The sequence below is a fragment of the Agrilus planipennis genome, unplaced genomic scaffold, assembly GCF_000699045.2.
Source record: "Agrilus planipennis isolate EAB-ADULT unplaced genomic scaffold, Apla_2.0 scaffold284, whole genome shotgun sequence".
NCBI lineage: Eukaryota > Metazoa > Arthropoda > Insecta > Coleoptera > Buprestidae > Agrilus > Agrilus planipennis.
Window position 1 is genome coordinate 279,450 of NW_020439022.1, and position 27,552 is coordinate 307,001.

Below are 27,552 nucleotides of genomic sequence, written 5' to 3' on the forward strand. Positions count from 1 at the left end.
CGTTCTTCATAAGCTATCTGATACATAATACATTTAGAAAATGCAACTTATTGTTTTTCTCTAGCTCGTAATTACTAGGAAAGTTTGATTGAAGGGTGAAAATAGCATAGTCATTTCAGTGCCAATAGGTTTCATAGTCAAGCAGTCATCAACATATTTATAAAAGAACGGTAATTTTAAGGGTAATTGATTCAGGCAGCATTTTATGAGTTTGTTTATAATAATTTTTGCTAAAATTGGACCAGATGGTCCTTCTGTGGCAACACGAAACATTTATTGTTCAAACTTTTTATAGCCCGAGTAAATGTAAAATTGAAATACCTCTAAGAATTGGTTCGAGTAGAGAGATGTACTAGGGGTACCCCAATTCTGTATGATAATATATTTCATTTCGTTAGTTGGAATGTTGGTGAATAGATTATCAGGAATCGTAATATTAGATAACCGATGTACTACGTCATAAGAAGTTTTTACGTTTATTTCGTGATCTATCAAAGGCTGTAGCATGTTGTTAATAAATTTCCCAAGTTTAGCTTACACGAATTTGTCAGTGGTGTTTAGTTACAAAGGTCAAAAGTATCGGAAAAGCCCATTTCTCTTTTTATCATCATTGAGGCACCAAGTCATTCTTATTTTATGGTGGACTCAGCCGAATCTTTTAACTATTTTAACGTGCCAAGACTCGCGCACCGTCTTTCAGACCGGCCTAAACTATAACAATGCCTGAGAGATACAAGGTGGTGCAGCTCCATTCCTCCATGAACCTTTCGAGTTCGTCACTCGCTAATATCCCGCATAATTGGCAGTAGATTGGTAGATTGTGTTTGACCGATGTGGCAGATCAATACGATCTAGTACATCGGGTGCTAGTATTCACGTGACGTATTTTGACCAGGTTGTAAGGAGATTTTTGGATTAAAATTGGTAAGTATATGCACCTATTTTTACTTTAGTATTTATTTTTGAATTAATTATTACCTAAACAAGGTTGTGAAGATAATAGGTAGATTTAGTTTGCGTGTTTGCATTTTTCATTTATGGACTCATTTCTAGAAATGGAGTACGAAAAGGAGCATGCAAGGCTGTTGAATTTATTTGAAGAAGGACAAACTGTAAATAAAAATTGTGGCAGCGTTGAGTAGATTTCAGGTTCGAGTGATACGGAACAAGAGTTTGACAATGATGTTGAGAATTATGAACCTGCTGCCGCCGTTACCAGGGAGCCACATTTTATAGGTAAAGACAACAAAACAATATGAAATAAGCATTTTTCACCACAAAATGTTAGAACACCTTGTAGACATACTGTTTTACAACTGACAGGTATTAAATCAACGCAAAATCCAAAAAATGTCCTCTTGATATTTGGTTGTGCTTGTTTGACGAATAGATGCTAAATACACTCGTTGATTGTACAAATATGAACATTAATAGTATTTCCCAAAATTTCAGAAGAGACAGGGATGTTAGGTCTACCAATATTGTGGAAACAAAAGCTGTAATTGGTCTCCTATACCTTGCTGAAGTACGGAAAGCTAATCATATGAATTTTACTGACCTTTGGAGAACGAATAAAACTGGTGTTGAAGTTTTTCGACTAGGAATGAATAAAATTAGATTCCAGTTTCTAATGAGATGTATTATTAGTGTTACTTGCATTCTGCGTATATCACTATAGACGAAAAGCTTGAAGCGTTTAGGGGAAATTGCAGTTTTAGGCAATATATCCCGAGTAAGCCTTATAAATATGGTATAAAACTTTTTGCACTTTGTGATGCCAAGTTGTTTTACACTAGCCATATAGACGTATATGTGGGCATGCAGCCAGATGGAGCTTTTCAAAGAGAGATAACTGCAAACAGCTTTCTCAGCATATTTACAATAGCAATAGAAACGGCACCACAGATAACTGGTTTACCAGCGTGGAACTTGCCGAAGCTCTGAGAACGACCCGGAAAAACAAAAGGGAGCCTCCTCTGGACTTTATGCAAAATAATGGCTGACCTGTTCGTACTTAGATATTTGGCTTCTGCAATAACACGACACTGGTATCTTACATTCCAAAAAAAAGGCAAAATATGCTGATTATTTCTATAATGCACTATGGAGATGACACCATCCTCCAACTAATAAACTAGAAATGGTTATGACATATAATGAGTTCAAAGGTGGAGTGGACGTGATGGATAAATTATGTACTCAATACAATTGTGCCTACGTTACCAGACGGTGGCCAATGGTACCCTTTTACAGTATGCTAAGTGTAGTTCGTATAAATGCATTTATTGTTTACAATGGAAACAACCCGGATTCAAAAACGTCACGGAAAGAGTTACTTTTAATACTTTCCACGTCACTTATTGGTTGTGTTTACTAATTTACTGAGGACCATAAGAATGAGGTATAGAGAAGTCTCTGGCATTCCGGATGAACAAGAGCCCCTGTGAGAATTGTACGTTATTCGCTGTATGATTGGCAGAAAAACAGGAAAACAGAATTTACTGTCAACTGTGTGCAAAGTATCTGCGCATAGAATACGTACAACGTACATCCAATGTGCAATGCATGCTATGAAAATTTAATTTAGGTGTTTAAATATTACTTTTGCTAGAGTATATCTGTATGTCTTCATAAAATATATGTTATGATATAAGTTTTGTAGCAATTTTACTAGTTAATAAACGTTTTAAAGAACAACATACCTAATAATTTTATTCTAGAAACATAATGTTCCTAAAGAAATATCAAATTAAATAAATACACACGTTACATTTAAGTAAACACCACTAAACTTTCGACACGGTTTCCTGGACAGAGTGCAAATTGCTATGTACTTATGTACTTAAATTTGTCGGGAGTAAAGAAGGGTTAAGTAAACTAAGTTTTGTTTCGTTTGAAGTCACCAAATAGCCCGTTATAAATAGTACCTAACGAAAACGAAAAGCTTCTCCAATAACTATTTTTAAGAGAAGAGCGAGCGGACGGAGCCAAGGCACGATTTTAAGAGAAACAGCAGTAAATAGACAGCTAAAAATGAAATTAAGGTAAGGTAACTTTTATACAAAACTAAACACAAGTAAAGTCGAAGTAAAAATTTTGTTAGTGTTTTTATTATACATTTTGTTTAACCCTCCGTCGGTCGCCTGTGTATCAATGTGATACAAGCACGTTTATTTTCTACGTCATTTGTATTGAAAATCAAAATATTAAATTACTAAACTGTCGGTATCAGTGTCTGAGTGTCAAAAATTGACTTTTATTATGCGTTTTGAAGTACTACTAAGAATTTTACAACCATCATCGTAAAAAATTATTCAATTCTCAGGTTGCTTAAAAATTTACTTAAAAAAAAATCACCTTATAATGGTGAGATTATGAGTCGTTTACTCATATAAACCTGTATAAAAAATAATTATGTAATGTAAAATCAATTCAGGTTGAATGAAACTTATACACTTCACTCTTCATTTTAGTGAAATAATAAAAAACAAACGTCAGCTGTTCTTTCAATTTAGGTAGGACCATCAGCTGGTAGGTATTATATCTGCTGAGCGCGTATTTAATCTTAGCTTAGCGCAACCAAATGTATGATGTAACTGACAACCTTTCAACTGTTTTGCAAAAGTCGACGTTTATTTGTACTTAATACAGTGTTAAAGTAATGTATTCTCCTTACAAGTGACCTTAAATTAATTTAAACCAAAGTTCATGGGTTTAAATAATTTTTCACGATAAACATAATTTTCTTTCAGTACATGGGCCAAATTATGATCATTCCACCTTTATGCAAATAGCTGACATCCATTTTTAATGAACTTAGTGTTTAAAAAATCTATCCTAAAAATTTTAGATAAATTAAAATCAACCTAAGCTAATATTTGTGGTTTCAATTATAACTATAATATATGATTATGGCGAAAGATTTTTTGTAATTGTTTTTTCTTGTAAGTTAAATTCGTGCAGACTTTGATAGATTCTTGCACTATCATAACGTCTACATGTTCACTTCTCTAACATGTAGGAAGAACCAAGAGCAAGCCACCAAGATGTTGATGATACTTCTACGAGCTACAAAAGTGTTGAAAAGGAAGCAATTTCAATTGATGATGGAGTCGGTAAACAGACAGATTTGGTTTGTATTTATTATATATAATAATAAAAAGCGTTAATGGTTCTACTTGCAAGTTAGAGAAGCGAAAATGTAGATGTAGTAATATTACACAAGAAACTATTCATGTTCAATAAGAAACTTAATCTATAAATCATAAAAATGACAAAATTGTTAACTACATCTACCAGATTCACCACGACCCTGACAGCTGTATCTTGACTACCGACTACACGTAAAAATCACGATAAAAAATGCAACGCTGCCTCTCGGACAGATTTTGATTGGGGAGAGCATACCCTATAACGCTATCGTCCAAATTTTTAAAATTTAAATTGAAGTGGTTTCCGATATATTCTAATGGGTGGTCACTGTGATAATCCCTTATATTATTACTATTATTAATTTTAGATCAGAACATTATTACGTACTGGTGATTAAAAACATACTTTAAAAGATTAATAAGAACAAGAGACTAATCGAAACTAGAATTTAATAAAAGGCGTTGGGAAGGATCCAAAAGGTAGTAAATATAACAATAAATATTTTAATGGACGACGTAAATCTTTAACAAATTCTAAATTCGGTGGTTATGTAATAATAAAATATGTAAACGAAACCCCTTAAATAAGTACTTAGGTAGTGAAAAAAGTACTCGATAAACGGTTTTTTAATTACTGATCCGGAGGTTGCTAATACACCCATCCATTCAACGGGTACCAGTTAAATTCAGAGGTTGCCAACATACCCAAATTCCATTTAAAGGGTACTAATTATCCGCAAAAAGTAAAATCGTACAAAAATTTTATATTATGTTTATTTCAATGTGTAACAGATTTAATTATCAAAATGTTTCTTGTGCGATTTATATTAAATATGTCAACTATTTACTTTATTATGTTAAACTTTTGTTTTCCAGATTTAGAGATTGCCAATAAAAGGAAAGTAAGTCGAGGGGGACAATCAAGTAGTTGGTAGTTAATGCAGCTTAAGTGTTCACTTTTAAGCATGTATTGTATGTATTTTTATGTTCTTTATATTTTCGACACTTATGTTAAACTCTCAATATATATAAATATACATCATACATACATACATACATTCAACGAGCATTTTAAAACAAAACTACAATTTTGGGTTTATTTTGTTTCATTTCGAATTGCTAATAGCTTCACAAAATAAAATTTTGCAGAAACATCTCATACAATTTTAAGTTACAAAACTACTTTTTTTTGTGGAAAACTACTTTTTTTCGCTGTATAACTCCCGAAATAACTAATTGTATGAGACATCAGCAAAATGTTGTTTAATCAGGCTGTTAAAAAGTTGCATAGTTCTATGAGTTATTAGTTAGATTTTAGAAAGAAACTTTGTATTGATCTAATTTGTAATATTTAGCGTCTATTTTGTTTCATTGTTAATATTTAACATCTTCACCAAATGACATTTTGCACAGTCTCTTTACAATATTTTTACATTTCACTGTAGGTGTATGAAATTAAAAAGAAACATTGTTATAACTTACTCTTCGTTTTGACGAATATACGGAGTCTAGTACTTTCTGAAAAAAAAACAGAAAACAACGAAATTATTAACAAAATCTCTGATAAATACGCCGTGTTTTTTGTTTATAATGGTAAATATGAATAAGTGTATATAGAATGCAGTGTAAATGTAAACAAATTATTTTAAGTTACCATTAGTATATTTACAAAATTTGAGCACTGTTAATAAACTAAGTGAGTAAATAAATACCGAGGGTGTTTTTGCCCCCGATCACTGGGATAGCTTCGCGGCTCTTTTAAATTCGGATTGACAACTTGCAATAGTTCTCTGCTTCGGATTATTATCTAGAGCGAAAGAAACTTGAAAACGTTCTATGTTATTGAGGGCAAAACGTCGGCAAAAGTCAGATGTGTGGTACAAGCGAGGAATTCTCGGCTTAAAAACCACCATCTTGAGCATTTTTCATGAAGCGCTTAGAAGAATAGCTTGTATGTACCTAATACAATATAAAAATGTGACACTATAAGAAACGAGTGTGAAATGTGCATATTGGCTATGTGATTAAGCTTTTATTCGACATTACACTTAATTTCCTGAAATTATTGAAAAAGTTTTATACTGGCGCAATTAAATTAAAGGCTAATAATTATGAAGGTTTATTCCAATGAAATTAATAAATACGCCCAACTTCATCTGTGGAAAACTATTTCTGCATGACAAAAATAAAAAGAACTACTATAGCCAATAAGCAATTAACTGCTTTTTTTAATGTTAAAAAGCAAAAATAATCACTGACTTGAATTTCAAACTAAACGGTTAATTATTCCTGGCTTGCACTTGACTGTTAGATTTTCTCTTTATATCGAATTGATCTAATGGCTGGTATGCTAAAACAAAAGAAAATGTACGATAAAAGAACATTTGCTTCGAAGTATGCATTTACTTTTAAATAGTACCGTTCACAAATAAATACTTCGCAAGCGAAGTAAATGCTGGAACTTAAAGAAAATGCTATAGTATGGTAATGGTTACTACAGAGAGTGTGGCCGAATAGGCTAACTGCGTATCAAAATTTGGAGTAGATATTTCTATGGAGAAGTAAAAGCCTCCGCATAGTATCTACATTTTGATAAGTAAGTGGAATAGTAAATACTTCATTGGTAAAGTAAGCACTTTAAGCATTAGCAGGTAAAGGTATTTTAAAATGTGGAGCGGACCTTATTGCATATGTATTGCACACTTTATAAATATCGGCTCAACTGTTCTCCGTGTAAAACATAACAAGGAGACGGTCAGTGCTTTTATGAGACGTAGAAATCAATGAACAAGTAGATTTTTATTTCTGCGCAGCCTAATATCGTAATAAGAAGCCAAAGCATTATGTCTAGTAGCAAATTGTTTGTTTGTCTTAGACTTTCGATAACCGCCACTTTTCACATTATCCGTCGATATACGTCTAGTTTGCTATTCGTGCACACCTACGTTGCTAATTCACGCGAAGAACCGGCTTCAGATTACAAATTGTAGTTTTTCTTAGATTAATTTTTTGCCCTTAAACAAACAACTCACCATGCGATTTTTTATTGCATCTAATTTACAGCCTCTAAGGCTCCGCACTTACTTGTACTTCTTATAATATGTATATAAGATGCGGCGTTTACGGTCAACAACAATTAGAGCATAGGTCCTTGATGGCATTTGTAACATAAAATGTTATAAGACATTTGACTTTTGAAACAAATAAAAAATATTAAAAATACTGTAGTTTTTAGAGAATGCAGATAACATGAGTACTATCAATTGTACAAAAATTCAGGGTCAGTAGATCGGAATCGCTTGTCTATTCTCCAATTAGTGTTAGTTAACAGTTATTTTTCAGTTTGTTTAAAGCGGTTGTTATGGTGTTATTTATGTTTTGTTTAAATAAATATGATGTCATAAAAGGTACGTCTCGAATCGAAATTTCTACGCTGAATTTGAAAATCTAAGTAATTTTTTACTACTGAATTTACACAGAAATTACTTAGTTATAAGCCGTTTGACAAAAGCAGATTGAAAATTAATAATTTTATACGTTTCAAAGTATTTTCAAACTACTTTAAATTATTTATTTATTTAATTAGCAGAATGTAATACATAATTATTGTAATATTCTTATTTGCTTAACAACACAACTCCTTAAGTAAATAATAATACTTAAGAAGTTGTATAACTTTTAAAAGTAATGGGAATTGTTGAACGTAGAGCATTTTCTTTTATGAAATTGTCAAATGTGGTGTACGGTTCAGCAAAGAAAAGAATGCACTCGCGATATGTCGGCAATATGGGTTGATTGACAGCAACGAAATCCGCAAGAAATAATACATGTAGCACAGGTTTTACGTGAAAGCTGAAGGACCTGAGTAACGATTTAATTTTATGATTAGAAAGGAAGGATACGATGGTGCAGTTTATTGAAGCATTTACCGAATCACACTAAAGCAACAAATACCTTCGGGAAGATCATTAGTAAACATATTTCCAATTGAAATTACCAATGCTATTCAGAAACCCAGCTATCATTTATCGAAGTTAATGATGGACAGTTTCAATACATTATGAAGGGTATTAAATTACTATTTACTTTTGACATTTTTACAACGCGAAAGTGCATTCGGGCCGTTTCCTAAAAGGTAAATAAACGATAATCGACTAGATGAGCGATATGTACGTTTGGGAAGCAAGTTCCATCATACCACAACAAAAGGATTAGTCGACCAGGTACAGGCTTGTTTTCAAACAAATTATAGGTTCAGTTTACGAAGTTGATTTGTGTGTGCAATTGTCATTGGATTGCAAAATTCTATAACGATTTTGTGTTATATTTTTTGTAGGAAGCCACGTTTTTTTATTTATTATGAACGTCACACCCAGTAGGTATGAAATTTTATCCCAGTCGGTCTACTAATCTTGACATGCCAATTTATAGTTTTATTAGGGTCTTATAGTACTTTTTTCTTTAATTGTTGAAATTCATGAAAAACATGCAAACTATTAACACCAGGAACGTATTGATAAAAAGCTTCTAATATTTGGCTACAGAAAGGAATTATATTTTAGAAAATACTACAAATGGCGCAATAAACACCATCTGTAGTACGATGCTACATTTTAGGATTACGTATGCTCCAACAAGGTTCACTTGTGTGGATATCTACTTGCTAAACACGAATCCCAGCGTAGCCAACCTCAACGTGATAGGCACGTTAGCTTAACCGAATAAAATAATTCGAAGTGGTCTGTATTCTGTCGAAACTGCCAGACGCAGATCGCGATTTCGATCTTTTTGGATCTCATCAGCGCGTCGCAGGCAGTTCCGACAGAACACAGACCAACTTCTACCTGCTGTCTTAACAGTCCGTTTTAGAAAATACTACAACAGGCGCAGTAAACGCCATCTGTAGCACGATGCTACATTTTAGGATTACGTTTTAGGATTTTGGCGTTTACTGCGCCATTTGTAGTATTTTCTAAAACGCACTGTTAAGACAGCACGTAAAAGTTGGTCTGTGTTCTGTCGAAACTGCCTGCTTTGCGCTGATGAGATCCAGAAAGATCGAAATTGCGATCCGTGTATGGCAGTTTCGACAGAATGCAGACCATTTTGAATTATGTTATTCGATGAAGGAATTATATTCTCAGAAATTGAGGGATTCATGATAGCGATTCACGACAAAGTAACAGAAACAAAGAACTATCCCACAGTTTCACCCAACGCATGCCGCGCATGTAACACATCTCGCAAAATAATTAACCATATCACTGGAGGTTGCTCATTTTTAGCTAGCCCACAATACAGGCATAATAATGTTGCTAAACAGATACGCACGCCATTAGCCAAAAAGTTTAAATTCGTAGATCAGATAGAGCCGCACTATAAATACAAATTGTAAAATATACTAGAAAACCACATTGTTCAGCTTTATTAGCATAGAGACATAATTATAATTAATCACTATAAGCTTGACATCACATTTATCGTCAATGAAACCAAAACAACCTCCCTAATAGATGTTACTTTATCCAACACCGAAAATTTTAAACAAAAACGTTGACAAAATTCAAAAATACAGTCTATTTCAATTTGTTAGAATTGTGACCTTGAAGAAATCTGCGCGAACATAGAAAGAGTAAGACAGAAATAGTTGGAACAAGCTTGAACGAGCAGAGCTCTCGATGGGCAGTCTTAGAGCATCGGCTACAACTGTACAGTACTAGACGAAAATGTTTAGCAATTTATTAAACAAAAATGTATATGAATTAACAATAGAAAACAAAGCAAAAGTTTTATAGGTGTGTAGAGCGTTAATTTAACTCACTTGTTATTATTTTTGTCTAAATATGCTTTTAGATAAAGCATATTTTTAAATTTTAACGAGACAGTTTAAATAATTTTGTAAATGGTACTGTACACTTTTGTCTAGTTCTCGCTCGATGATCGGTGTAGAAATAAACTGCGCAGACAAATATGATTGCATTTGGAAATATGCTACGGCGCATCCTAATAAAGGGAAGGGGCATATGTCCAACTTTTTGAAACGAACAGTATACTCTTTACCGAAGGAAAAAAATTAAAGCGGAATCAAAACACAGTTCGAATTATTCTAAATAATTTCATCAATAGACGTTATACTTAAAACATTCGATGCTAACCTAGCTGAGTTGAAGCCGCATAAACTTACGCACCTAAGTGCCGCGATCTGTAAACCTTGATACATGCGGAATAGTACGCAGATTTCTTAACATCACTGATATGTCCCCCTTGTCATACAACAGGTTAAATTAGAAACGGAGTTTTTAATAATCACCGATTACATTTCCGGGCAAGAAGTATTGTTAGATCTATCAAATTTAAGAACAGAAAATTGGTTTCCGTATTATATCCCCAAAGATGTGAGTGAAGTTCTTTGGCATCAGCCCACCTTAACATGTAATTAGCGAACAAAGAAGTTATTTATTATTGGAATTATTACATTATTAGTATTACCAACACAAATCCAACTATATTTGATGAATTTTAAACTACCCAGCTGACAACTGCAGCTGGCCTTCGTAGAAAATGGATGAATTGGACTAATGACATAAATAGGCAACTTCTTCGTTCCTACTACGAAGTGACTGAACTGGATATCAATCTAACGAACTATAGACCACTTTTGCATAGAAAATTCACTGAAATTTATCCTGAACTTAATTTTATAGGTTAACAAAGATTATTTGACCAAATAAGGGTGATACCATTGTCTGGAAGGAAAATTATAAAACAAGAATTTATAAGCTTTTTTCAACATCAGTATGATGAAAATATCGTGGAAAATAATATTCTGGCAGAGGATAACCCAGATCTTACTTAACTACCCATAAGCAACAACAATGTTTAATAGACAGTACACTTACCGAAAATAATATTTTCATATAAACACGGAAAATGAACGAGTTTAGCTAGAAAATCTTATCAAGCATGAAGGAATGGATGCAACATTTATGTCAATGATTTCTAAATTACAAGAGAACGGGAATAAAGGTATGGCAACTATAAATATCTTAAACTTACTAATAGAAAATATGTTACAGAAATGTGTGGTATACCAGAACCCACTCCAGAAAATGTTGTTGATATGATCTATGCTAGGGCATTAACAGCAACAAGCATATTGAATAAGCCAAATTCATATAAGAAATCTCAAGAAAACCCTTCATGGGAAAAGCGCTTAGAAAATTAAATAAAATTACATTAAGAAAGAAAATAATTCAAGCAGCGCAATATATTCCGGGAAACTTAAGTGAAAAGAAACAAAGACAATTAAACCCAGCCAACACAAGTAACATGAGGTTTAACACAAATGAAAAACTTTTTACGCCGGGTAGTATTATCTAAATATAGTAGAGAACCTGTACCTTTCCTATATAGAACATTACATTTATTTCTAGTGTTCTCTAATTCTTTATCTTCATTAGATTTTTTCCTTAATTTTCGCTCCCGATCCATAACTTGTGAAGTCACCATAGGCTCGTCAAATCCAAAATTTTCCAACAATTTTCGTATGCAAGTTTCTTGGCTTAAGATTATAGTTTTATATTTTCTGTTTCGTTTTATTTCAATTTCCAAAAATAACTTAGACTCTCTTAGGTCTGTTGTTTCAAAATCGTGCATTAATTTTGTTTTTACTTCTAGTAACTTCTCATCGTTGCTTGCATACAGAAGCAAAATTAAAAACCTTTCTTTATTTCGCCATGTAAATAGACAAAGCTCAATAACGTCTGTAATTAGCCTAATTTTTATCGCTGTCTTCGAGAAACATTCATTTCATCATTTTGGATTAATACGTAAACCATACAATTCAAGTTCAATCTTATACACCTTCCCTAGTGTGAGTTCCTCAGAATATTGAGTTGCTTTTGGAATTTCCATATAAATTTCTTCGTCAATGGTGCTTTTAAGAAATGCTGTCTTTACATTTAACTGGATGACTTCTCTATCGTATTTCTTTGTAATAGCAACTACAGATCTTACAATTGATAAACGTGGAACAGGTGCGTAAGTTTCCTTTAGATCATAACAGCTTTTATCTTTAAGTCCCCTAATGACTAATCTAGTTTTAAATTTTTGCTTTCCAATGGCTTCTGTTTTCCTTGTTAGAACCCACGTTGAATCTATAACATTTGGCTTCCTTTAATCTTTTGTTATTTCTGGTTTGTTAACTAACTCTCATACCTTAATTTTTATGATTCGTCATTTATTGCATTGCATAGTTTCTTTCTGCCGTTAAGATGGCTTCTTTGAATGAAGTAGGGTCCTGAATTATTCTTCCAAGGGGTCCATAATATACGAGGGTGGATTGATAAGTTTCCGGCCTGACCAAGAAAAACAAGGTTTTTAAAAATTTTTTTTTTTTATTTCTCAACATAATCTCCTCCAAGGCTGATACATTTCTCATAGCGGTGTTCCAGTCTATTAATGCCATCTCTATAGACTGATTCGTCAAGCTCCTCAAAATAACCATTTACAGCTTCGATTACTTCTTCATTGTCCGCAAATCTCTTACCGCCAAGCCATTTTTTGAGATTAGGGAACAGAAAATAGTCACTCGGGGCTAGGTCTGGAGAGTAAGGAGGGTGCGGCATCAATTCAAACTTTAGATCGTTGATTTTAGCCGTCGCAACGATTGACGTGTGCGCTGGTGCGTTATCGTGATGAAACAAGATTTTTTTCTTCGCCAGATGAGGTCGTTTAATTTTCACCTCGTGGCTCAAACGTTGTAATAAGTCTGCGTAGTATTGACCAGTGATAGTATTACCCTTTGCAAGGTAATCAATGTATATAATACCTCTTGCATCCCAAAAAACAGTAGCCATAACCTTGTTCGCCGAAAAAATTGTTTTTGCCTTCTTTGGAGTTGGTTCCCCTGGTCCAATCCACTGTTTAGACTGTTCTTTGGTTTCAGGAGTGTAGTGGTGGACCCACGTTTCGTCAACGGTTACGAATCGACGCAAAAATTCGCTTGGATTACGCTTATACAATGACAAATTTGCGGTAGAAATGTTTTTTCGAATCAATTTTTGGTCGACTGTTAGCAAACGCGGCACCCATCTTGCACAGAGCTTTTCCATATGCAAATGTTGGTGCAAAATATGTTGCACACGTTCATATGACATCTTACAGGTCTCAGCTATCTCACGCACTTTCAATCTGCGGTCTCCCAGCACTATTTGATGAATTTTTTCGATCATATCTGGAGTTGTGACCTCAACGGGGCGTCCTGAGCGAGGCCCATCAGAGGTGCTCACACGACCCTTTTTAAACTCGGAAACCCACTGCTTAACGGTTGAATATGACGGGGAGGATGTCCCCAGTGTTGAGTCCATCTCTTTTTTAATTTCCTTCGGCGTTAACCCCTTCAAATAAAAGTATTTGATGACAGCACGATTTTCCTGCTTTTCCATTTTTACGAAAACCACAGAGGCGTCTTGTTCAGCGTGCTGTCAAACCTACACTAGCAAGGAGATCGGGCTGAAACTATAGCTACAAGCTATCCAAGGATGGTACTATAGAATGTCACCTCAAGGTAGGCCTAGTGGCGTCATCTCTTGGTTAGGCCGGAAACTTATCAATCCACCCTCGTACTTCGTCTTCAGTATTACCTCTGACTCGTCGTTTTCTTCAGTCAAAATTATTTTTGGGTTGTGTCCCAACGAACAAGCTATGTCAGAAAAACTTGTGTCCTTTATTTTTTCACTGTCTGGTATAGATTAACTGATCGTTTCTTTTTCCCTAGTCTAGTTCTTGTTTTTGTCCTTTTCTTCAAATAGGTTTACCCAACTCTTAATGCTATCTATGTTATGCTTATCCCCGTAGACCAGTTTTTCGTTGAACCTGATATCTCTGCTTTTATTACAGTATATTCCCTCTTCTGATTTAAGAAAAACATATCCAGCTGATCTATAACCTATTAGTACTACTCTTCTGCCTCCGTATTCAAATTTCGGTTCTGTATTTCTTTGAACTTTGATATATGCCAAACAATCAAAACCTTTTATTTAGTTTATTTTAAAGATATAGGTTGGTGCAAATAATTGCAATAGGGTAATCATTTTGTTTGATTTATGCGGTTTTCGGTTTACGCATACACTGCTGCACTTAAGGCTAGGTACAACATATTTCCGGCTAGTTTCGAATCGTACATACAAGCCCTGGCCTTTTTCTGATTTTTTTCCTTAAAGTGTTCTGCAATCCGTTCGGCTCCTAAACGATTTAGCACATCAACCGTGTAATCTCAGTATTCGATTCCTTGATATATTTGTAAGTAGCACACCTTTGTATTGTATCCAAGAATGTTTCTAGCACTTTTAATGAAGCCTTCCAAATAATGACTAATATCAGTTTTGGCTTTCGTAGGATAAGCCATTGCTAATCGGAAACAATCGTCTATGGAAACAGTAACATGCTTGTACTATGGATAGGAAGAGGGGTTATGGGTATGGTAACAGCAAAGTGAACAATCCGTAACGGTGTAGGTGCTTGTTGTCGCGTCTTTTAAAAAGGTAGTCTGCTGAATTTGGGTATCATGCATACTTACAATCTAGAAGTGCATTGTCAAATACAGCACTTTGTAGTCGTTTGTTTCCTGGAAACTTTTTTTGTAGAAATTTTAAAAAAGCTACTAATACATGAGCCATCCTAACATGCCATAACATTGCCTCATTGTTTTCATTGAATTTTTTATACTTTTCGTTAAATGGCTCTTCGTTTTCTAATAATTCCACCACGGGTAACTCATTAAGACCGTTTAGCTGTCTGTCCCACACTGCTGTATCGAATTTGCAATTATTGAAAATTATCATGTCAACTATAGTTTGATCTCTCTTACATTTGTTTTGTTCTGTATCTACTTTAAACTCATCCTTATCGAGATGTTTCTTTGTCGTGGTTGAATTTGGAACATAAATAGGTAACTGAGTTAATCGTTACACCTGTTTGTTTTATTGTATTTTCGGGTTGCTTTATTTCATTTTCTAGCTCCATCAGTGCCGTAACACTTTGAGTTAAATATTTAGGATCCTTCCTTACTTCGTTAGTCATTAGTTATGCAATGATGTTATTTTGCTTTCGGTTATACTTTAATTAAATTTATCAACATCGTTTTCTACTTCAAATTTTACAACTCATAAGGGTTGTTTATATATTCCCGAAATAAATACTTCATTTGACGAAGGGTCAAAAATATCGATTTTTTAATTATCCCAGTATATACTTTCAATATAATAATAAATTATCTGATAATAATTTAGCACAAACTGTATCCCCTTTCCATTGTTTGTTTTAATTTTGACATTTCCTGTTCCCTTCGTCCTTAAATCCGCTAGAGGGTCGTTATTTGCACATCTTATCCACATGTTATCATTTTCGTTAAAAGTCCTAAAGATTAACCTAGAATTTGTTAAATGTTCGGTTGCACCAGAATCTGTAAAGAAGTTTGCCAATATTTTTTCGTTATTAATATCAAAATCATTAATATTATCAACCTCCATTTCAGGTAGTACATTTTCTAAATCTACTGACTTAACATAAAACGAATTGTTACAATCTCACCTCTATCTCTTTCATTAATATTGTGATATTTTCGTATTTTTCCCTGAATTGTTTTGCTTCTTGTCAGGAGGATGTAATAGTGGAACACGCCTGACGCCACCTCGCAAACACATCGGCGGTTGGCTGTCAACTATCTGTGGTTTGAAGATATGCAATCAAACACGTTCATGCACAGTGGCCATTCAATGCCCATGCATATTTATCATCTGTATGTCATTCAATATATTTGTTCAATATCATTTATCCATTTTCTTCATTGAATTATTAAAATTTATTAAAACAGCATTAAACTGTTTTAGTAAATTTTTGTTTTAGTTTGGTATGATAATTCTGATCTAAATAGAAAATACCACAAATGGGGCGGAGAATGCCATCTGTAGTACGATGTTACATTTTAGGATTACGTATGCTCCAACAAGGTCCATTTAAATATATGGATGATAGGCATGTTACCATAATCGAATAAAATTATTCGAAGTGATCTGTATTCTGTCGAAACTGTCAGACGCGGATCGCGATTTCGATCTTTTTGGATCTCATCAGCGCGTCGCAGACAGCTCCGACAGAACACAGACCAACTTTTATCTGCTCTTCTCATGTTCGGTCCGATTCTGTACTTGGTTTTCAAGATGTTCCAAACCGCCAAATCTCCGTTTGAACTCGGTTGCGATACCAGGGCTCATTCTGCGATCCTTCGAAACGCAATGGGCCAGAGAATATTTCTTGGATATATCAAGAGGTTTCGTCGGATTTCTTGCGTCACTCCAAATGTCCCGTTAACATGGGGGCCTTTCTTCATGAAGTCTTCGAATGTGAGTTCGGAAGGAATAGTTCTTAAAATGGACTACCTTCGGCTTCCCATTTGGAGTTTTCTATATTCGGTAGATCACGTCGTTAATCCTCTTCACTATCTCATAGGGTTCTTCCCAATTCTGCTGGAACTTAGGTGATAGCCCACGGCGACGCCAATGATTATACAACCACACAAGATCTCCAGTTTGGTAACCATCTGCTGTAGCCTTGATGTCGTAGTTTTCTTTAATCTTGTCACTAGCAATGTGCGCATGCAGACGAACCGACTCGTGGATATCTTTAAGCTTTCTTCAGAAGTTGGTAACATAATCTTCTCAGCCAACTCATCTCCTGGTTTACAGCCGAATTTAAGGTCACAAGGTAGTTGTAACTCCCTTCCTAAAAGGTGTTTGGCCAGTCGTTTCGTGGACAGGTGAACGGTATGCCATTAAGAATAAAGGCAAATAGCGGTCTCAGTCCCTTTGGTGGTCAAACACTACCTTGGAGAGATATTTAATCAAGGTCCGGTTCATTCGTTGAACCATGCCGTCCGATTGTGGATGGAGTGGAGTGGTTCGAGTTTTCATTATTCCTAGTATCTCGCATCTTCCACGGAATATAGCCTATTCGAAATTCTTCCCTTGGTCTGAATGCAACTCCAAGGGCACCCCAAAACGACTGATCAACTCATTCACCAGTTCCTCAACTATGGTTTGCGATTCCTGGTTCGGAAGGGCATAGGCTTCAACCCACTTGGTAAAATATTCCATCACGACCACGATGCACTTGTTACCTTTCTCGGACTCTTGGAATGGACCCGCCACATCGATTGCGATTCGTTCGAAGGGGCCACCGACATTGTATTGACGCATTGGCGCCCTTGGCTTTTCTGTGGTCCATTACTCGCGGCACAGGTGGTACACTTCTTACACCAATTCTTGACATCTTCCTTACAGTTCACCCAATAAAATCGCTCTCGAACTTTCCCAAGCGTCTTATTCACTCCAAAATGGCCACCAGATGATCCATCATGAAGATACTGCAACAACTCTAACCTTGTTTCGAGGAATAACCAGTTGCTTCCTATCTTCTTCTCCATGTGGACTTTCCACAACACCCTTCAGGATGCCATCCTCCAAAACCATTGAGTCCCACTGAGCCCATAAAGATTGTAGTACTTGGGTACAGGACGAAACATGCTGCCACATTGGCCGTTTTCCGTTTGTTATATTTTCAGGTAACCACTCGTCATCGATTACCGTGATGCGTTGAATTGCCTCTTCATTCTTTTCCATTCGATCATACTTCTAGCAGTCTGTTTGACGTCGAGTACTTGAGAAAAGAGTACTTTTCCTACACTGCCTCCTCGTATGACCTAGTTTGCAGCAATTCCTACATCCTAACTTTCGGGTTGCTCTATTGAACTTGGAGAAGATTCGGCAGAGGGTTTCTTCTAAAGATTCTGACGAATCCGTTTCTTCACGCAGTAGTCGTACCCTTTCCTGTTTGCAATAGGCCCGTTTAACAGTTTCGTATTCCAATGCACGAGCCAATGCATCCGCTAGCGTCTTAGGTCTGTCAAGGCGTATTCGTTGTTGAGTGTCACTGCGCCGAAGTCCATCAGTAAATGCCTCCACTGTCAACCTTTCCATCAATTATTCTGGAGTATTAGGATAGGCCAGTCGAGACAGTCTTGCAATATCGGCGTCGAATTCTTGTATGGATTCCGTTGAATTCTGCTGACGGGTCTTCAGTTGGATGTGATACACCGCTGTTAAATGAGCCTCGCCGTAGCGCAACTCTCACCATTTTACCAACTGTACATAATCCGCCAATTCTTCCCGGGAAAGGGTGTTCAAAATGTCAGATGCATCTCCACGAAGCACAACGGTCAACGCAATGGCTTTTTCTTCAGGCGCCTAGTTATTCGCCTTAGCAGCCGCCTTGAATTGTTTGTGATATGTGGTTCGTCAAACGTTGGTGGTTTTACTCGTGTTCTGGACTCTATAGCACTTCCTTGGCTGATTTGGCTAGCTTCGTTGAGTGTATTAGATGCGCCAACATCCCCTTCGATTGGTTTTGTCTCTCAATTTTTCCAGCACTTTTATCTTCTCTTCTGTTTCTTGCATGTTCTTATTAAATTTTTCTTCCAATTTTTTACTGTTTTCTTCCAATTTACGTTTCAAGCTTTTACTATTTTCTGCCAATTTATTTTCCAAACTTTTACTGTTTTCTTCCAATTCACGTTTCAAACTGTTACTATTTTCTTCCAATTTATTTCCCGAACTTTTACTATTTTCTTCCAATTTATTTTCCTAACTTTTACTGTTTTCTTCCAATTTATTTTCCAAACTTACTATTTTCTTCCAATTTGTTATCCAAACTTTTCATCATTTGCGACAATTCTTCTTCGAAGAGAAACGTTTCAGGATCATGGTCATCCTATTTCAACGCCTCCGCGAGCCGTCACAGAAATTCCGCTTTATTACCGCTTGTCGCTTCATCCCGTTCCAATTCTCTTCTTAACTCGGCTACTTTTAATTCATACAACTTCATTGTCATTTTAATGTCTTTTACTTAACCCCACACCTGACACTAGTTGTAATGTTCGTGGGTTTAAGAAATTAGCTTTTAAGACTCACAACGATAATAACTATTTATTTACACCAATTATTAAAGAACTTAAAACTCTTATAAATTATTACTAAACTTAGGTAATTATTCTATTTATTTACACTACTGTCACTATTCACTGTGCTGTTTATTTCTTGATTCACTTCTACAACGGTCAATTTATTTCTACTCTCTCGGCGATCGTGTCTTCCTTTATGTCCTTCCTGGAACTTTTTCNAAATTATTACTAAACTTAGGTAATTATTCTATTTATTTACACTACTGTCACTATTCACTGTGCTGTTTATTTCTTGATTCACTTCTACAACGGTCAATTTATTTCTACTCTCTCGGCGATCGTGTCTTCCTTTATGTCCTTCCTGGAACTTTTTCGAGCCGTCCGGAAAAGTTTCTTTTTATTTGAACTGTTTAATTGCTTTCCCGAAACGCAGGTACTACACACACTTCTCCAGATACGGCGCACATGAAGAAAGGCGCCCGCGGCTAGTCGGCGAATCGATAAGCCGCTCACACACACGTATGCCCGATCGCACACAAACACGTTCGTGCTCGCTACATTAACAATTTTAAATCGTATCATGTCTTCAGAGCTGGTAGCCATCCTGTCTGTTGTTTCGTGGGTTTTGTTTAATAATTCGTACTTTTCAAGTTCTATTCTAACAACTTCACTTACAGCGCCATCGTTAGTGGGAAAATTATTTTCGGGTACAATCGGCGGTTTGATCTTGTGCGAAAACAGGTTTCTCGTTTACTACATGATCGTCCTCGTCGTAAATCCAGCAGTTTTTACAGATCTCCACCATTTTGTCAATTTTGTTTTTGATGTATTTTTTCATATCTTTGCAATTGGTTTCCAACTTGGATTTTATTTTCATTATGCTGTTTATCGCTTGACTGGCGAAATCATATTTTTTCTGAAGGCTTTGCTGAACTCGTTCAGCGTGTCATCTGCTTTCTTATCAGTTTGACCATCTGGTCTTTTGGGTCTTCCGCAAAAATTCGACACCGTATTTACAGGTTCGTTAATTACAATTTTTTTTTAAACTGGTCAAATTTTTAATGCCAGCCCTGACAATTTGTAAATAGGTATGTAGTTCCACCGTGTAGATGATATGAATAATATCGATTGCACAAAAGTTAACAATCAGTAGGTCGATATCCTTTGTTGACGTTTGGTGTTAGTTACTAAATAATTATTATTTGTTTTGAGTGTTTGTTTCCTGTTGGTAAAAGGAATGCTATAAAAATCGAAACACACTTTGAGCTCCTATTTGTAAAATCAAAATCATTGTTTATCAACGTATTTACATTGAAATTACTCAGTTACAAACTGCACGATTGAAACGGTTTGGAAATTAATAATTTCATTCATTTAAATTAAAATTAATTCAAGATATGATGTTAAGTTACGGTGCAGCAGAAGAAAATGCACTCGCGGCATGTCGGCTTTATTCGAAGAACAAATGGGTATTATCAACGCTTTTCGTACAATTAAAGGCATACCCGGTAACTGTCTGGGTCAAAATTCGACAAATACTCCGACCTCATTACATGGCAAATGCCTAGTATGTTATTTGAAGCTAATGCTAGACAATTTAATTAATTTTTGAAAAGTATTTTATTTTTCACTTCGACCTTTTTACCGTGAAAAGAAAAAATATAAAAGGGGAAAACAACGATGCAGTCGCTTTCACTGATGTAGTGATCTGCTGTGAATAAACACATGTGCAGGATACATTGCACTAGTATTAAGTTATTTGAAATTCTCATCAACCCGTTTTCTTCAATATTCTTTCAATTCTCTACAATAATTTAATATGAATGCATAATTTAACGACCATTTACCTTAATAATGTACTATGTTGGTAATATTCTGTTTGGTACAGCTTTCTCTGTCACATTCATAAAATTCTTTTACCATTATTTAATTTATTCTTCCCATTACTATTAAAAGTTGCTTCTAATTTTGTGGTGAAAAATGGTCATGTAACAATGTATAACCTTCTCTCTTAAATGAAACAATGTATTTTCTTTTATAAAAGAAGGAAAATTAAATTGTTTCTTGTCAATTAAGTTCAGACTTATAAGCTTACTTACAAATAGGTACATTATCATATACTACCAAATGTAGTCAATGGGGTTAGAGCAGGTGTATGGCTATAATTACAGTTATAGTCCCGTCTACCACAATTTCTTTCCTTCCTGATCAAGACAAACATGCAGGGGTATAACCTTCCCATTTCGTTGGTGCACGGTTTGACTAAGTAGTACCTATGTTATATGCTCAAATTAAGGAAAAGTCTTTTTAAAAAATTTATTGAGCAAAGCTACAATACACACACGGTGTAAGGCCTAGTCTACAGATAGAGTGAAGCATCTTTATTGCAACAAACTTTATATATGTAAAAATAAGCAAAGCTAAGCAAAATGTCTTATTAATATGATTTATCCCTTTGTTACGTATCTAACACCTCCCCCATTAAGTTGAAAAATTAAAATTTATTTCTAAAATTAATTTTTCAATAAGATTACAATTTAGAGTAACTATTTTTGAACGGCGTTATGAATTGTAGGCGACTTGAATTTTCGGGTGGTACTGGGTTTATGTTCGGCTGTTGACATCTCCATCGATGGTTGATTTGGATCATTGTCGACTTTCTTGCTCAGAGATTGCGATGCGGATTTAGAAATTTTCTGATTGCGAAGATGATTGCTCGTTGATCTCCATTTCAGTATTCTTGACCAGCAACAGCAGCGACATAAGAAGTATGTCAAAAGAAAAAGGAAAATTAGTGTTGTTGGTGTTGCATAAAACCAAGTTGAATATATAGATGTAAAACTCTTAGTGGATTCCTCCAATATTTCTTTTTGTAGGTCGGCAAGCTTTGTTTTAAGAATCGGAATATTTTCTTCCTTTAGGTAGTTGAGGTCAATGGGTTGACTTTCGAGTCTTTTTAGAATTTTGATGTCTTCATGACAGCAATTTCGGGGTATTTCCGGGATGTATACTCCAATGTCCTTTAATCTTATGTTTCGTCGGTCGTTGGTTGTAATACGAAGACCGTTGTTGAAATAGCAGGTACATTCTTCGTAAATGGTGAAAAGCGATGGTTCCTTTATCGTGACTTTCTTAATTGGGTAACTCTTGCATTTATAGGTGATGTCTAGATGTTTGGTAGATGCGATTAGCCAAGTAGTGGAATTTATTTGCTGAATGTTGTTTTCTATTGCTTTGAAGCTATAAACGGCACATTCTTGAGGGAATGTTTTGCGCATCAATAATTTTGGTAGACAACGATTAGTGTTTTTGGTATCCTGGGGTTCAGCATCTTGTAGTATGATTATATCTTCCGTGTGAATGGTGGGTGTTAATTCATTCATTTCAAGGTACCATTGGTGGTCATCAGAAATTGCCACATAGGAACTTTCGGGAATGATAGTATGGTAAAGGTCGTTCTCAAATTTAACGGGATAAGGATATGCTTTATATAATCTCAATTTAATATTCTTAACCAACGGTATTGTTAGTTTAATTAGTATTCCTTTTTTATAAATGAATAATTTAGGACTCATAATTTGGTAATATTTATAAATGTTAAAATCGTCAAAAGGAAAAGGCAGTGTGTTTTCATTTTGAGCGACATGACTCAATTGTTCTTCTAACTGGACGTGATTCAAAACGCTAGGGTGCAGAACGTTGATTCTGGCAAAGGACAATGTTTCAACTATTTCATCGACCTGTTTATTCATTTCTATTGCTAGATCGTTTAATAACGTGAGTAAATCCAAATATTGTAAAAAAATGCGATTTTCATCTAATCTAATATTATTGTTAAAAATCTGTTTCTTTATAGCCAATATATTTTCCCGGAGAGTCTCTTCGTTACTATTTATTTTTGCTAGTGAATTATTAAAATCTGATAGTATCATTTCTGTCAAGTGCGCTTGCTCACCCTGGATTTTCAAAATCTTTTTATTGGAACTTTGTAGTTCATTTATTAATTTGTCATACTTTACTGCATCGTCTGAGTCAAGGGTTCCGAAAAGGGTTTTCAATCCTGTTCCAAAAATATTGAACCAACCTCTACGGGTTCTTTTTGAGTTCGGTAGCAAAAACTTAATTTCCTTTAATTTCGTCTCTAATTTATTTATACTTATTTTCAATAATGTTGAGTGCATTGTGTTGAAATTGCTTCTGTTAATATTATCGCCTATCTCGTTTAGTTCTTTTTGATATATACCAAGAACAATGAAATTTTGGAATAGGGGGGTTAAATCTTTATAAATCAGAATATTGTATTTAGAATCAGAGGGGAGAAGGAGTCCTTTTTCTTCGAGATGGATTCCACTATCAGGTAACTTTTCTACGAGGAGTTGCTCGTGGGACCATCTAAAAATGATATAATCCTATAAGGTTTTATTTGCTCAGTGCTTACTATTGTAAAGTCTTTATTATTGTTCTTTTTATCTAATTTAACCGTATTATGGGAAATAATTTCAACTATAGTATATGGTCCAAGCCATTTACATTGACCTTGTTTATTTAGTAATTGGTTTTTTAGGAACACTTTGTCATTTATGGAATATTGAGGTATAGGGGTTTTAATTTTGCTATCGTACTTTTCTTTTACCTTTATTTTAGTATCAATTTGGTTTGAACGGGCGACCTCTCTTAAATTTTGTTGTTTTGTTTTTGATTCCATTAAATAATTAGAAACTGGGACTTCGTTTAATATATCTTCGTCTGGATTTAAGAAATTCCGGTGCTTGAAACCGTATAAAATTTCGAACGGTGTCAATTTGGTAGAATAATGTGTAGAAGTATTGTAAGCGAACGTGGCAGAATTTAAAAGTGCCTTGGGCCCTAATTTATTTTTTTCTTTCGTGGAATATACCGCAATTGTATCCTTAAGTGAACTAATTACCCTTTCTACCATACCATTTGTCTTTGGGTGATAACCTATTGAATTGGTATGTTGAAGATTTAGTTCTGAAGTGAGTTTCTGTAGTATTTTATTCACAAATTCTCCACCTTGATCAGTGTGGATGCGTTTAGGAACACCGAACGTGGCGATAAAATTTAGAAATTTGTTTTTAATTGTTTCAGCTTCCTTATTCTTTAACATGTAGGTTTTCAGATATTTTGTTAATTGGTCTTGTATGACGAGAATATGTCTTTTATTTTTAATAGAGAAATATATTTCAGCTATGTCCATGTCTACGCGTTCGAAAGGATAGGTAGGAGTTTCAGTAATTGTTAATGGGGATTCGAAGTTTCGTCTAACCGTTTTGTTCTTTTGGCATTCTAAACAAGAATTTACGTATTCTGTAACGTCTTCCTTAATTTTTGACCATGTAAAATATTGTTGAATTTTATTTATGGTTTCATTGATACCTTTGTGACCGTACGCTGGTGGGTCATGATGCATTTTAATTATTTCGTGTTTTCTTCTAGGGTCGCCTGAATATTTGTAAGTGTTTGAAATTTGAATTTCTACTTCGGGATCTAAATTAAACTTATTTCGTAAGTAATCAATCATTCGTTTTAATTCTTGACTGGTATCTTTACTGCAAATAAATCTAAATAGATCACCCTTTTGAATAAGTGTAAATATTATGAACAAATTATCGAAGAGTTCTCTTTGATTTGTCGAATTATCTACAACATAAGTTATATTTGGGAATGATAGTGACGGTTTCAATTCTAATTTGTCCTTAACAAGTGGGTCCTGAGTGTCACGTAGAATGTAATGACAATAATTTGGATTATCCATCATAATTATGACTTCGTAATTGTGCTGTTTATCTGAAAATTTACCTAAACTAGTATTTTCATGAAAATAATCCCTTTCGTCACTAACATAGGTATCGAAATCAATTCCATTAGGTATATTATCGATGCCCGCGGTCAGAGTATTAATTTTGATCCTAGAAAGTGCATCTGCATTGGAATTTTGTTTACCGGGTTTGTAAATTATTTCATAATCATATTCTTCCAGTTTAAGTCTCCACCGGACGAGACGTGAACCTGGGTCTTTAATAGAAAATAACCAAGATAGGGGTCTATGATCAGTTATGATTGTAAATTTCTTACCATAAAGGTACGGCCTAAAGTGTTTTACTGCCCAGACAATAGCAAGCAATTCTCTTTCTATTGTAGAGTAGCGAACTTCTGCCGAATTTAGGGTGCGACTCGCATAAGCGATCGGAAGGCTTTTATTACTTGGGCCTTGACTAAGTACAGCACCAATTGCGTATGAACTAGCATCTGTTGTAAGAATAAAGTTTTCTTCAAAATTTGGGTATTGTAAAATTGGGGCGGTAATCAAACTTTGTTTTAATTTATTAAATGAGTCAATTTGTTCTTGCTGAAATGTAAATGCGATATCTTTCTTTAACAAGCCTGTAAGAGGTTTGGCGATCTTTGCATAGTTTGGAATAAATTTCCTGTAGTATCCGGTTAATCCTAAAAACGATTTTATATCTTTTGGACATGAAGGAACGGGAAAGTTTTTGACAGCATCTATCTTTTTTGGATTAGGTTTGATACCATCTGTTGTGATTATGTGTCCTAAGAATTCTGTTTCCTTTCGGAGAAATTCTGATTTATCCGGCTGAATTTTGAGATTGTGTTCTCGAAGTCGTCTTAAAACATTACGCAATTTATTACAGTGGTCTTCTAAGGAATTCCCAAAAATAATAATATCATCCAGGTATAAGAGACATTGTGTAGGGGTAAGACCTGTTAAGACGTTATTCATCATTCGCTGAAAAGTGGCTGGTGCATTAGCTAGGCCAAATGGCATTCTTAAAAATTCATAATGAGAAGTGGGAGTGGAAAATGCAGTTTTGGGAATTGAATTTGGATGAACTTCTATCTGATGGAATCCGCTAGTTAAGTCAAGTGTAGAGAAATATTGGGCGTGTCCTAGGTTATCTAAAATTTCCTCTATATTTGGTAATGGATGTTTGTCTGGGATAGTGATTTTATTTAAATTTCTATAGTCTACGACCATTCTCCATTTGGTTTTGCCTGAACTGTCAACCTTTTTAGGTACGACCCAAATTGGAGAAGAGTATGGGGAACTACTTGGTCTAATAATTTTCTGTTCTAACATTTTTGATACCTGTTTATTTACCTCTTCTTTGTGTACATTTGGGAAACGGTACGTCTTAGTGTGTATCGGGTTTTCATGGGTAGTTTTAATTTCATGTTTTACTAAAGAAGTAAAGGTTAATTGGTCTCCTTCTAAATAGAAAATATCTGAAAAGTCATAACATAATTTAAGGATTTCGTTACGCTCCTCACTGTTCAAATGGTCTAGCCTTAGATTTTCTTTTAATTTATCAAATCTACCATTTCTTTTAATTATATTCGGTTGAAATGCGTGGGTAGGTGCGTCCTCTAAAATTACTTTATTGACTGAAAATTTTAACTCTTTATCTGTCAAATTTACTGCAGTGGTGAATATATCTTGATTTTTGTCTACTCTAACTAGGCATTCAGGAATTAAAAGTTTATCACTTATATTCATTTTTGGCAAAATACCTTCACTTCCCGGTTTTAAGTTAGTTTTTATCCTAATTATTTGTTCGGCACGCTTGTGAAGTACTATATGATTAAGCACTTTAGTTTCCTTTTTTAAATGAATCGGGATCTTGTCGTTGTTTTCTAAGAAAGAAATGTTATTGTGATGTAAATCTAAATTGCAATTCAACGTTTTAAGAAATTCAATGCCTAGTATTCCATCTAATTCTATATCTAAATGTGCGACATGAAACTTGACGTTTTTTTCCTTGAATTTTGTTGTGATGGAACCTAATGTTTTAAACGAATCAGCATTTAATCCTGAAACACTAATAGTATCTATAAAATCTATAAATTTTTTCAATTCTGGTTTATATTTGATCAAATTTATAGAGGCACCTGTATCAATCATTAATTTGACTGGAATACCTTTAATTTTTGAAATAATAAATGGAACAATTTCTGTCATTATTTTGGTAGTGTTAATCTTAAAATTACATAAGGTTGAGGGATTTTCATTTAGTTGAACGAACAACCCTCTTCTGCTTCGTTCACATCCAAGTTTAAATTGTCCAGTTCAACTTCATTATCTTCAGGATCAGATTCGGGATTTTCAGTTTGGATCTCGCATGTGTTAACTTTTGGGGGTTGCTTAGGAAAACCTTTGAAGGGGGTACCAAAAGAGCGGCGATTTGGATTATTATCGTTATTACTATTAAATGATCTATTAAACGTATTTGTTGATGAAGCACTCGGCCTAGGAGATAACTCATTACTACTACTGGTTTCTTTTTTGAAATATGTGTTTTTGTTGTTATTGTTTATTACTCTATTTTGAGAAAGTTTATTATTATT

The 27,552-nt window shown here is 34.7% G+C and overlaps 2 protein-coding genes across 2 annotated transcripts in view; both read right to left on the bottom strand.

The window, feature by feature from the left end:
• Positions 1–19,972, bottom strand: part of LOC108741980 (disintegrin and metalloproteinase domain-containing protein 11) — a 248,754-nt gene extending 228,782 nt beyond the window's left edge. Inside the window, exons 1-2 of the mRNA XM_025976347.1 lie at positions 19,925–19,972; positions 5,634–5,669 (exon numbers count right to left, since the gene is read on the bottom strand). Coding sequence (XP_025832132.1) covers positions 5,634–5,669; positions 19,925–19,972 — 84 coding nt within the window. The remainder of the gene's footprint in view (positions 1–5,633; positions 5,670–19,924) is intronic.
• Positions 19,973–21,639: 1,667 nt separating this feature from the next.
• LOC112904965 lies at positions 21,640–27,032 on the bottom strand. The gene is made up of 2 exons (XM_025976348.1): positions 22,476–27,032; positions 21,640–21,966 (listed from the first exon to the last, which is right to left on the bottom strand). Exons 1-2 carry the CDS (start codon positions 23,346–23,348, stop codon positions 21,853–21,855), a joined length of 987 nt encoding a protein of 328 aa, XP_025832133.1. The 5' UTR covers positions 23,349–27,032; the 3' UTR covers positions 21,640–21,852.
• Between the last annotated feature and the right edge of the window lie 520 nt (positions 27,033–27,552).